We start from the raw sequence: 12,438 nt of genomic DNA, 5'->3' as shown, positions 1-12,438 counted from the left end.
GAAAAGCCCAAATCAAGGGACGAGAAGAGGGAAAAGGTCGGAGGTGAGGTCCCTGTCGCAAGGCAGCATGACGCCTTCCAACGCAGTTCTTGGTTTTGTAGTTGAAACGATGGTTTTGTGGATCGACACTTCAAGCTGACGGACGTGCACGTCACCTGACTGATCCAAAAAGAGCTTCCGTCCAGAGCCCCCGATTGGCCCCTCCCTGTTCCCGTACTCGCTCCGCCAGGGACTTGAACTCGCAGCTCTCGGGGACAAACCGCAGCGGAGTTGGAGACGCGACCGCTTCGGGTCCGGCCGACCCAAGAGCTAAAGCCAGGGATTGAAGGACATGTTGGGGCGGGACGTCAACCGTCAACAAAGGAAATGTCTGAGGACTGTGGACGGTGTCTTAAAGAGGGGGGACGCGGGGGACGCGGTGGGATGCGGGGGGACGCCGTGGGACGCGGGGGGACGCGGTGGGACACGGGGGGGACACGGGGGACGTGGGAGGACGCGGTGGGACGCGGGGGGGACGCGGTGGGATGCGGGGGGACGCCGTGGGACGCGGGGGGACGCGGTGGGACACGGGGGGGACACGGGGGACGTGGGAGGACGCGGTGGGACGCGGGGGGGACGCGGTGGGGACACAAGGGACACGGGGGACGTGGGAGGACGCGGTGGGACGCGGTGGGGACACGGGGGGGACACGGGGGACGTGGGAGGACGCGGTGGGACGCGGGGGGGACGCGGTGGGGACGCGGGGGGGACGCGGTGGGGACGCGGGGGGGACGCGGTGGGGACGCGGGGGGGACGCGGTGGGGACGCGGGGGGGACGCGGTGTGGACGTGGGGGGGATGCGCTGTTTCCGCGCCAAGTCTCATCCACACAAGAAACAAACAAAAATCAAAACAAACAAATAGGAGAAGCGGCGTTTCAGCCTTTAAATCCTCCGAAAAGTGACGGTTGGTGGCAACCGGAGAAGAGTCGCGCATGAGGCGGTGTCAGCGTGTGGACTCGCAGCGCCGCCACCTGGCCGCGCTCCATCAGCTCCGGGTGGAAGAGGTGGATGAGGATGTCATCCCACCGTCCACGCCAATCCTATTTCGCCGGCCGTCTTCGCCACGGCCGATCCGTTAGACCCAGTCGTGACACATCGCAGGACCGGGTCGGAAAAAGTCGGACAAACCCTCCAGGCCGGGACATGTTTTCCAGATGTTACGATGAAAAATGTAATTCCATCACCCGTAGCAACTTCTACATCCTAGTTCCTTTCCCACAACATTCCAATCAGCCCAGGGTTTGTCATGCATAGTCCGTGGTCCGTGTCCTTCCAAGTCCAATGCAACGTTTTTTTGATGCCCGTTCTCCAAGAAGCCCCCGGAGATGAGTCCAAGGATCCATCGCTTCCTCCTCCGTAGCTTCTTTCCTATTGGTCGATGAATCCGTCCCCTCTGCCGCGTCCCCGCTCTCAGAGCTCCTCCCCCAACGGTTCAGGAAGAGGCCATTGTTGCTTTCCATGGTTTGTTCCAGACAAGGGTTCCTCAAGGTTCCTCAAGGTTCCTCAAGGCATTGTCTTTCCTCAAGGCCACGCCGCCCCGGTTTCCTCAGGGGCTTTTCTTTCCAATTAGTCCCAGAAGAGCTTTGTTTGGCCTCCTCCGCCCCTCTCCACCCCTCTCCCTCTCTCTACTGGTCGTCGTCGTCGTACCGCTGCAGCGCCTCCTGCAGCTTGGCGGTGATCTTGTGGAAGAAGCCGATCTGCTGGCGGAGGTGGTGCTGCATCTGGCAGCGGAAGTCCCGGACCCGGGTCCGGTGGAAGTGCTGGATCTCCGCCAGCGTTGCGCAGGAGATGATGTTGCAGCGCTCCTGCAGCTCGCCCTCCGGCTTCTGGAGGTCCCTCACCTTGGTCAGGGCCCCTGGAGGTGGAGACATGAGCGTGGTTATCATGTCACACTGTGGAAACCTGGGTCCTGGTCACTGGTCACACACAACCACGCTAATGTCAATAATGAGCGTTGCCACGGCAACCACTTCTCCTGGTTACACGTCCCTCGAATCACTAGAAAACTAGACATACCTGTTATAGAACTAGACATACTACTTATAAAAGTAGACATACTAGTTATAAAATGAGTCATACTACTTATTACATGTCCTATACTAGTAATTAAACTATTCATACTGGTTATAGAACTAGACATACTAGTAATAAAACTAGACATACTAGTTATTAAATGAGTCATAGTAGTTATTAACTAGTCATACAACTAGACATACTAGTTATTAAACTATTCATAATAGTTATACAACTAGACACACTAGTTATAAAACGAGACATATTAGTTATTTAAATGAGTCACACTAGTTATTAAACTAGTCATACTAGTTACACAAGACATACTAGTAATTAAACTAGACATATTCGTTATAAAACTAGACATACTAGTTATTAAATGAGTCATACTAGATATTAAACTAGACATACTAGTTATAAAAGTAGATGGACTGCAGGTTTGAGTGTTTTCATTGATTTTATTGGCTTTTTATTTATTGTTTCTTGGTATTTACGTCGTCATACGTTACTTTCACACAACCGTGATAAACATGTCTGACCTCTTGACAAGCCAATAAAACTCATTTGAAGGAGGGAGGGAGAGACAGGCAGACAGACAGACAGGCAGACAGACAGACAGACAGGCAGAAGTCAGTCATTGAGGTTATAAATAGAGCTGAACCCTGGCAACTGAAGAGGAACTCAGACTCAACCCAGATGAAACAAGAGGAAAAGACGGCGAACGGAGAGAGAGACAGACAGGAAGTAGAGAGAGGACAAGCCCCGCCCCCTTCTCTCCGTTCACATCTCTTTTAAATCACATCTCATCAACACAATCAGCCGCGACACTAACGATCCGATCGATAGACGGAAAATGTACTAGAAGATAGGAACGATCGGCAAGATCATTTAAAGCAAAAAAAATACAATAAACAATAAAAATAAACAGGAAACGAGATCAATTTGGCAAGTTTGGGACACATTTTTATGCATTAATCACTTAGTTACACTGATTTATTTTTATTATGAAAATGTGTGAAAAGCTCTTTTTCATGATAGAATCAATAAGTGAAATACTTAATATTATAATATGTGCTATATAATAATGAGAATAAATTATTATCTACTGTAAATTATGTATTAGAATGATACATTATTTATTAATTTTGCGAAAGAAAAAAACAACAACTGCAACACACGCACACACACACACGAGATGACCGACGCTGCGAGGCCTCAAACCATCGTGGCGTCGTCTGGTGGGAACCTTGTTCGAGTTAAGACTCCCCCGCGCCCCGCCCCTCTCTCCTTCTCTCCACTGCCAGGAAGAGGGAGGGAGGGAGGGGGAAACTAATCCCGAAGGCCGTTGGTTTTGCATTCCAGGAGTCCCAGGGCGACGTGGGCCCGGAGCCCCTGGAATCTGCCCTCATTCAAATCAGATGTGTCCTCTGGACCTGGAGGGCGGGGCCAGGAAAGCGCTGCTGATCGTCCTGACGTTGCCGCTGTCGTCAACCTGAACCTCAAGGCTCCGATCCGCTGCCTGGATGTTTTCGAGACGTTCAAAGCTGTGAATGCATCTTTCTTTTTTTTTTTTTTTGTGTGTTCTTTGGAAGGCCTGCCGCCCCTGCTGCGCCCGGCAGCTGGAGGAGCTGTGATGTCGTTGGAAAGCAGAAGTGCTGCAGTCTGCGTTTCCCTTCCTCCTCAGCTGACTGCTCCGTTTGCTTGGTTTGTTTGAAAAAAAAAAAAGAACAGAAAGATCCCAAACTACATCCCACCCCCCTTTTCTTTGCCAGCAGCAGGAATGCAAACAAATCGGATGTTGTTTTGACGGAAGCCTGAGTGGGGGATGGGGGGGGGGTCTGTCATGGAAAGCCTGACTCAGCCGGACCCCTCGGAGGGTCCATACCGTAGGTGTTCAAGGGGAGAACTTCTGAAATACTTCTGCTACTGCTTCTACTTGTAGTTTACGAGCTACTTGACAGAAACAACTTCTCTTTCCCCCCGGGACACGGCGTCGCACCGTGAGGGGCCACAGGCCCGTCGCTCGGTCATGGATTCTCAACCTTTTCCATGACGGAGGGTCTCAATTTCACCCTCATAAGGCCACGGGCCTTATGCCAATCTGAGATCAATATGTTCTAGTTACATCTGATTCAGTGTCTCTAAACTATTAGTCATTTTGCTGTGGGGGACCCTCTAGAACCTCCTGAAGGACCCCCTGGAATGTCCTGAAGGACCCCCTGGAACGTCCTGAAGGACCCCCTGGAACCTCCGGAAAGACCCCCTGGGAGCCTCCTGAAGGACATCCTGGAACCTCCAGAAGGACCCGCTGGGAACCTCCTGAAGGACCCCCTGGGAACCTCCTGAAGGACCCCCGGGAACCTCCTGAAGGACCCCCTGGAACCTCCTGAAGGACCCCCTGGAACCTCCCGAAGGACCCCCTGGGAGCCTCCTGAAGGACCCCCGGGAACCTCCTGAAGAACCTTGAGGTTCAATTTTGTCCTTGATCCCATAGAATGGCACAAACCAATAAAATACTTCAAAATATCTCCTCATTTTTGACATTTGGGCGGTGGTTCCTCATCCGCCAACCAAACAACAACATTTAGGGTCAGAGTGAAGCTCCTCCAGAGAGAACCAGAGAGAGAGAGAGAGAGAAGAAGGGAGGGAACACGCGGCATGGAGGTGGAGAACCAGAGAGAGATAGAGAGAGAGAGAGAGGAAGGGAGGGAGCCACCGCGGCATGGAGGTGGAGAACCAGAGAGAGAGAGAGAGGGAGGGAGGGAGGGAGGGAACCATCCCGGCATGGAGGTGGAGAACCAGAGAGAGAGAGGGAGGGAGGGAACCATGCGGCATGGAGGTGGAGAACCAGAGAGAGAGAGAGAGAGGGAGGGAGGGAGGGAGGGAACCATTCCGGCATGGAGGTGGAGAACCAGAGAGAGAGAGAGAGAGGAAGGGAGGGAACCACGGGGCATGGAGGTGGAGAACCAGAGAGAGAGAGAGAGGGAGGGAGGGAGGGAGGGAACCATTCCGGCATGGAGGTGGAGAACCAGAGAGAGAGAGAGAGAGGAAGGGAGGGAACCACGGGGCATGGAGGTGGAGAACCAGAGAGAGAGAGAGAGGGAGGGAGGGAGGGAGGGAACCATTCCGGCATGGAGGTGGAGAACCAGAGAGAGAGAGAGAGAGGAAGGGAGGGAACCACGGGGCATGGAGGTGGAGAACCAGAGAGAGAGAGAGAGGGAGGGAGGGAGGGAGGGAACCATTCCGGCATGGAGGTGGAGAACCAGAGAGAGAGAGGGAGGGAGGGAACCACGCGGCATGGAGGTGGAGAACCAGAGAGAGAGAGAGAGGAAGGGAAGGAACCACGGGGCTTGGAGGTGGAGAACCAGAGAGAGAGAGAGAGAGAGGGAGGGAGGGAGAGAACCACCCTGGCATTGAGGTGGAGAACCAGAGAGAGAGAGACGGAGGGAGAGAGAGAGAGACAGAAGGGGTGGGGGCAGAGAGAGTGAGGGAGAGAAGGAGAAGAAAGATGGGAATGACAGAAAAAGGGGGTGATCATCTAAGTTTGTGTATCCAGACCTCCAGGGAATCCTCTCTTTGGATTGAAAGAAGAAGAAGAAGAAGAAGAAGAAGAAAAAGAAGAAGAAGAAGAAGCAGAAGAAAAAGAAGAAGAAGAAGAAGCAGAAGATCGGGGAAATCTGTCCTCTTCATTTCACCCGGGCCAAAGTTGGCTTTACACTGAATCTGACAAACGACAACAACTCGCCGAGTCTCATTCATTTCTACCTCAGAGTCTGAAACCACATGAGCAACGCTCCGGCACTCTGTGAAAAGCCCCGCCCCCCATGCGATAAGCCCCACCCCTTTGTGATAGGCCACGCCCCCCCACTGCAATAAGCTCCTGGTTGCTGAGATGAAACGCGACGTTACTGACGCCAACGTTGGGCAAAGTGGACCTGAAGGGAAGTTTTAAACTCTCCTTCAGGTCCATGTCAGCCCCCTCCTGGAGAACAGCCAGCTGCCACGTAGGGGATGTCAAATACACACACCTGCAGATCGAGGAACGTAGACGGCCACCAGGGGGCGGGGGCTCCGGCAACTCGGACCTGCGGTCGGATTCGGTGTAAAGCTAGCCTCGCGAGGGCCACGCCTGGCCCCCTACACCGCGAGGCCAATCCGGGGTCGGTCCCTGGCGGTTCCTCCCAGCTCCTCCGGCCCCCGCGACGGACCCGTCAGACCGTGGCGTCGCTCAAGGAGGCAGGTCCGATCGACCGACCCGCGATTGTTTTTCGGAACTACGACAATGGCGGCCCCTGAAGACGATGGTGCCGGCGCAGCCGGTGTGGCAGTTTAATCAGGAATAGACAGTGGAACGGCAACAACACGGCAACAGAAGTGTGCGCTGATGGAGCTCATCCGACCGTTTGAGCTCTCCTACCGACCCCGGTGGTGGTGAAGAATATATATATATATATATAGATATATATACTGCGGCGGGCCGAGGGGGCATGGTCAAGCCGCCGCTGCAGGGGCCGCAGCGGGGCCGCCCAGCAGGACCGCCCAGCAGGACCGCCCAGCAGGACCGGACCAGGCAGTACCTCCAGTTTTGTTCTCCCCCGCAGTAGCGACGCGGAGCCACGCCCAGCGCCGCCGAGTCTCAGCACAGCAGACCGGGGAACCCACGACGGAACCGTGCTCACGCCTGGGGCTCACCCCCCCTGTTGGCCAGCGAGCCTTTGATTCTGCCTCTGGCCCACGAGCAAACGGTTTGTTTAAAAACCTTGATAAATACACGGCAAACGGCGCTGTCTCACCTCCGCCTGCCTTCCCTCGCTCATTCCCTGGCCCAGAGCACACCTCTACATATAAATATGTATGTATATCTGATCTGTATATCTGATACAGAATGCGGCGGCGCGACTGGTGTTCAACCAGCCAAAGAGGGCACATGTCACTCCGCTGCTCATCCAGCTCCACTGGTTACCTGTAGCCGCTTGGTTACCTGTAGCCGCTGGCATCAAGTTCAAGTCTCTGATGCTGGCCTACAGAGTGATTGCTGGGAATGCTCCCATCTACTTAAATGCTCTTGTAAGAGCACATGTTGCCCCCCGGATGCTGCGCTCGTCAAATGAGCGTCGCCTGGCTCTGCCGGCCATACAACCACGGCAATCCAGGCTATTCTCATTTGTAGTTCCACGTTGGTGGAACGAGCTGCCAAAAATGACCAGAGCGGGGACCTCCCTCTCTGTCTTTAAGAAGCACCTGAAGACCCAGCTCTTCAGTGAGTACCTCCTCTCCTAACCTACAATTACTTAGCACCACCTTGCAGTATTTATTGTTACACCAATGTTGTTGATACACTAATCTCTGTCGCAATGTAGCTGAATGTTATTCTCCCTTGTAAGTCGCTTTGGATAAAAGCGTCTGCTAAATGACTAAATGTGTAATGTGTATATATATATATATATATATATACCGATATATTTTTTGCAGATATCATCCCTGACGTAGATTATGTTGATGCTGCACGTGGTGGTGTTTGTCAAGACCCGGTTTCGGGTCAGGGACTGACTGTAAAGACCTGGCAGGGAAGAGCGGCGCAACCGGGCCGGTATAACTACCCAACCCCACAGCATCTGGGGACGAACAGCGGTGCCAGAGCCAACGCCTTGCTCACGGGCGCCGACAGTCCTGTCCAAACCCCGCCCCCATGCATGTCCCACAGGCGGGAGGAAACGGGCGTCAACACGCTCGACTGACCGGCCATGAGCCGGCGGACACGCGTGCGCCGTGTCGTCGGGCGCGTCCCTGTGTTTCCAATCGGCGCCTGCACCGGCGTCTCTCACGAGCTTTTGAAACACATTTGATGCGTTTGTGTGCGGTGAGGCTGGCAGGCCACGCCCCCCCCCCCGCTCGGCACGCCTCACTGGTCGTCCTCAAGCCCCGCCCCCTCCGGAGGGCAAAGCCAAGTCCAGCTTTAAAAGGTTTTTCTTTTAGACTTGATGCTAAATGTATTCTCTTAGTTTAGGTTTTTTTGTAAATCCTGCTTCATTTTTAGGTTTACTTTTTGTTGTTTGTTATTTTATTCTTTGTTGTTTATTATCAAAGTGTCTCGTTTGTTTTTATGACCTTCATTTTTTTAGATGTTGGTTAAGTTTGAGCCTTGTTGCAAACGACCAATTTGTTTTCTATTTTCATTCTTAATGCCGTATCATTATTGTCTGTCTGACTGCCTGCCTGTCTATCTACTTAACTGTCTGTTTGTCTATCTGCCTGTCTGTTTGTCTATCTACTTACCCATCTGTCTCGCTGTCTGTCTGTCTGTCTATCTACTTACCCGTCCGTCTCGCTGTCTCTGTCTGTCTGTCTGCCTGCCTGCCGGCCTGGCTGTCTGTCTGTCTGTCTGTCCGTCTTTCTATCTACTTACCCGTCTGTCTGTCTGTCTGTCTGTCTGTCTGTCTGTCTGTCTGTCTGTCTGTCTGTGTCTGTCTATCCATCCATCCATGCATCCTTCTATGTCTTTATTTCTGGTGCCGTCGTACCTTTCTGGACGTGGATGATGTCGGGGTAGTTAGCCAGGTGTCCTCGGTACAGGTCCAGAAGGTCCGAAATGGGGTCCAGGTCGTGGCGCGGCTGCTCGGCAAAATAGTCCCCGACGGCCTCGTAGGCCTCGCCGGTGTAGGCGATGGCCCGGTTCAGGCCCACCGAGTAGGCCTGCTGGTCCATCTCAAAGGCCTGGCCCAGCAGCCGGAAGGACTGGCCCACCTTCTGGTACTCCTTCTTGAAGCCCGTCATCTGCTTGCGGGCAAACTCGTTGATGGCGGCGTTCACCACCACTATGTTCTCGTCCATCTTCTTGGTGAAGGCCTTGAAGCCCTCGATCTTGCTCTCCACCTCCTGGAGGTCCAGGGGCACGGCAGGGGGGCTGGGACAGAGGAGGAGGAGGAAGAAGAGGAGGAGGAGGAGGAGGACAAGAAGAAGAAGAAGAAGAAGAAGGTCAATTATAGCTTGTTGTCATCTCCTCCAGTCTCCTGAGGAAGGCTGTAAAATGATGACAACAGCACATATTCACAGGTTCGTTCTTTATACATCTCAATGTATGAAGCCAAATAAAACAGCAAATATTGTGACTTGGGTGTTCATTTCACATTTGATATCCGGGACAACCCTTCCAGGACGTTCCCTCCCTCTGTCCGTCACTGACCTGATGGTGAGGAAGAAGTTGGCCCCCGTCAGCTCGTCCCTCTCGGCCTTCCTCTTGCCTTGCTTCCAGGCCTTCTCGTCCGTGCAGCCGCAGGTGAGGAAGTGCTGGAAGACGTCGCAGCGCGCCAGCACCGGGTGGCTGCTCATGTGGTTCATCCACCAGATCAAACCCTTCCGCCGCTTGGAGATGAAGTCCTCCTCGAAGCGGCCCGTCGCCTGCTTCTCCGGCAGGTGGGGCACCGAGATGACAGGGAAGCGCTCCACCAGCCGGGCGTACAGCCAGTCGAAGTGCTTGTACCTGACCGGGGGGAAGGGTACAGAAATGTATTGGAATGACACTGTTATACCACTGTAAGTAGACAGTACTAATCATTTAAGTACATCGAAAACTAATTTGAGCTCATATACCTCCTGCAATAATTGACCGTGTGCGTGAAACCACACTGTGCATGTGTATGTACATCGAGTTTAGCGGGTCATGCTATTGTGATTGGAGCTGCAACTAACGATTATTTTCATTATCGATTCATCTGTCGACTATTTTTTGGGTCAATTAGTTGTTTTGTCCATAAAATGTCAGAAAATGCTGAAAAGTGATCCCAAAATCAAGACAACGTCCTCAAATGTCTTGTTTTGTCATACAGGACTAAAGAAACCAGAAAAATATTCACATTTAGGAGGCTGGAATCAGAGAACTTGGAATGGTCGTCTTAAAAAGTGCTCAAAATGACTAATCGATGATCAGAATAGTTGGCGATTCATTTCATTGTTGGCCACTAATCGACTAATTGTTGCGGCTCTAATTGTGATATTGTATTTTCTTAACTGTACCCCTGACTTAAAGACAACATGTAACTATATCACAACATATTATGATGTTGCAAAAAGCAAAATCCCAGACAATAATGGTGGATATCGTGATCTGAGACGGAAATGGCAATCTGGCAACGCAGCTTTGAAGAAGGTAATATAAAATAATAAACATGATAAAATAAACATGAAGGTAATTTGGTGATGTAATTAAATGTTGTATTTAAGGATGCATATCTTTCCTATGACAAAGCCTTAATGACACCGTTCAACTATATTGCGACGTTACGATACGCAAAATCTCAGCGATATCTCATCTCGTATCACGATGTTGACGCTACTCCGATACACATGGCGTGTGGGTACCTGCGGTTGACCTGTGTGTTGGTGTGGGTCGGGGTCAGTCCGTACGACATGTAGCTCTTCATCCCTTTAAACTTGGTCTGCTTGGTCGGGTCATCGATCGTGCACGTGAACGGGTACGGGTTCTCCTGCCACTCGGGCCCGTGGGGGCCCGCCACCACGCAGATGCGGTCCCCGTCCCGCACGAAGGCCGACGCCTCCCCGAGGAGGAACGCCTCCCCCCCGGACTTGACGAACGTGGAGAACCGGTTCAGGTTCCGACCCACGGTGGCGGACCCGCTCTTGGCGTGCGGATGCTGCTGCTGCGCGCTTCCGCGACGGCCGGGAAGCGACGTGGTCACCGTGTAGGCGGAGGAGGGCGCGCTCCCGACCCCGCCGCAGCTACTGCCCCCAACACCGGCTGTGGCGGACCCCGACGTGGGGTGCTCATCCCAGTCGTCGTCCCAGTCGTCGTCGTCGCTGCCCTGGCTTGTGTGGAGGCTGCCCCGCTGCGGGGACCGGGTCGGGTCAGAGCAGGTCGGGGGTCGGGACGGGTCAGAGGAGGTCGGGTGAGCCTTGGCGATGTCCACGGCGCTGGAGCGAGTCCGGGAGTCCGGCCCCGGGGAGCAGCCGTTGTTGGCGTCGGGGGGACCGTGGTGGTTCCCCCGGAGGATCTCCACATAGGAGGCCGGGAAGAGCCCCGTCTCCCCGCGGCTGTTCTCCCCCTCCAGCCAGCCCTCCAACTCCTCCTCGCCGAACAGGGTGACCAGCTCGGCCTCCCAGATGGAGATCTCCCCGGGGTTCTCCGAGTGGAAGTCGTACAGGACCCTGGCCTTCAATGCCATCGTCTTTTGTTTTTGATGGGGGTAAAAAAAAAGTCCAGGAGAGTCGTGAACTCTGCAGTCAGCAAGCGATGGCTTTCCAGAAAGTCTTGGGTCTACGGTCCGCAGAAAGTCCAGAAGGTCTACAGAAAGTTGAGGACCTGCAGAAAGTCGTCGTGGGTCTTCAGGCTACATAGAGTCTTGGGTCTGCAGCTACGCACAAAGTCATGAGTCATGCACAAAGCCCTGGGTCTGCAGAGTTGTGGATTTTCAGAAAGGCTTGGTTTTGAACAAAGTTCTACAGAAAGTCTTGGTTACACAGAAAGTCTTGGTTCTACAGAGTCTTGGTTCTACAGAAAGTCTTGGTTCTACAGAAAATCTTGGTTCTACAGAAAGTCTTGGTTCTACAGAGAGTCTTGGTTCTACAGAAAGTCTTGGTTCTACAGAAAATCTTGGTTCTACAGAAAGTCTTGGTTCTACAGAGTCTTGGTTCTACAGAAAGTCTTGGTTCTACAGAGTCTTGGTTCTACAGAGTCTTGGTTCTACAGAAAGTCTTGGTTCTACAGAGTCTTGGTTCTACAGAAAGTCTTGGTTCTACAGAGTCTTGGTTCTACAGAAAGTCTTGGTTCTACAGAGTCTTGGTTCTACAGAAAGTCTTGGTTCTACAGAGTCTTGGTTCTACAGAAAGTCTTGGTTCTACAGAGTCTTGGTTCTACAGAAAGTCTTGGTTCTACAGAGTCTTGGTTCTACAGAGTCCACCTTAGTCGGGACCGGTCTGTAATCCACACCGACCCTCTTGTCTCACTGCTCCTCCGCCGCGGGTCACACGTCGCCCATTTCCACGCAGGAGTTAATCCGAACCCAGGAAGGAAAAGCAGAAAAAAAAACCACGGAGAAACTTGTTTTGATCGATGCGATTCGGGTCCGGACCGGGGAGAGAGGCCGTGGTCCTGCGGGTCCTGCGGGTCCTGCTCCACGGGACCAGCAGCAGACTGGGAGGGACTGCGAGGAATTCCTTTCTGCTTCCAGATGCTCAGCAGCTCCAGTCCCGACACGCAGAGAGGAGGAGGAGCTTCAGGGGAAAAGCCCCAAACTCCTGTCAGTGCAAACCCATGAGACTCCATGAGACCCCACGTCCGTCCCCTGAGACCCCACGTCCGTCCCCTGAGACCCCACGTCCGTCCCCTGAGACCCCACGTCCGTCCCCTGAGACCCCACGTCCGTCCCACG

The 12,438-nt window shown here is 53.2% G+C and overlaps 1 protein-coding gene across 1 annotated transcript; it reads right to left on the bottom strand.

The window, feature by feature from the left end:
* Nucleotides 1-1,665: 1,665 nt before the first annotated feature.
* On the bottom strand, nt 1,666-11,232 carry LOC307243077 (sorting nexin-18-like; the record flags this gene model as incomplete). The annotated part of the gene is made up of 4 exons (XM_080017727.1): nt 1,666-1,895; nt 8,575-8,957; nt 9,237-9,533; nt 10,412-11,232. The coding sequence occupies 4 exons, from the start codon at nt 11,230-11,232 to the stop codon at nt 1,666-1,668; spliced, it is 1,731 nt and encodes a 576-aa protein (XP_079873853.1).
* Nucleotides 11,233-12,438: the final 1,206 nt, after the last annotated feature.

The sequence above is a fragment of the Zeus faber genome (assembly GCF_960531495.2).
Source record: "Zeus faber genome assembly, chromosome: 17".
In the NCBI taxonomy this organism is placed as follows: domain Eukaryota; kingdom Metazoa; phylum Chordata; class Actinopteri; order Zeiformes; family Zeidae; genus Zeus; species Zeus faber.
Note: the sequence above shows the minus strand (reverse complement) of the source record. Positions and strands in the feature narration are given on the sequence as shown.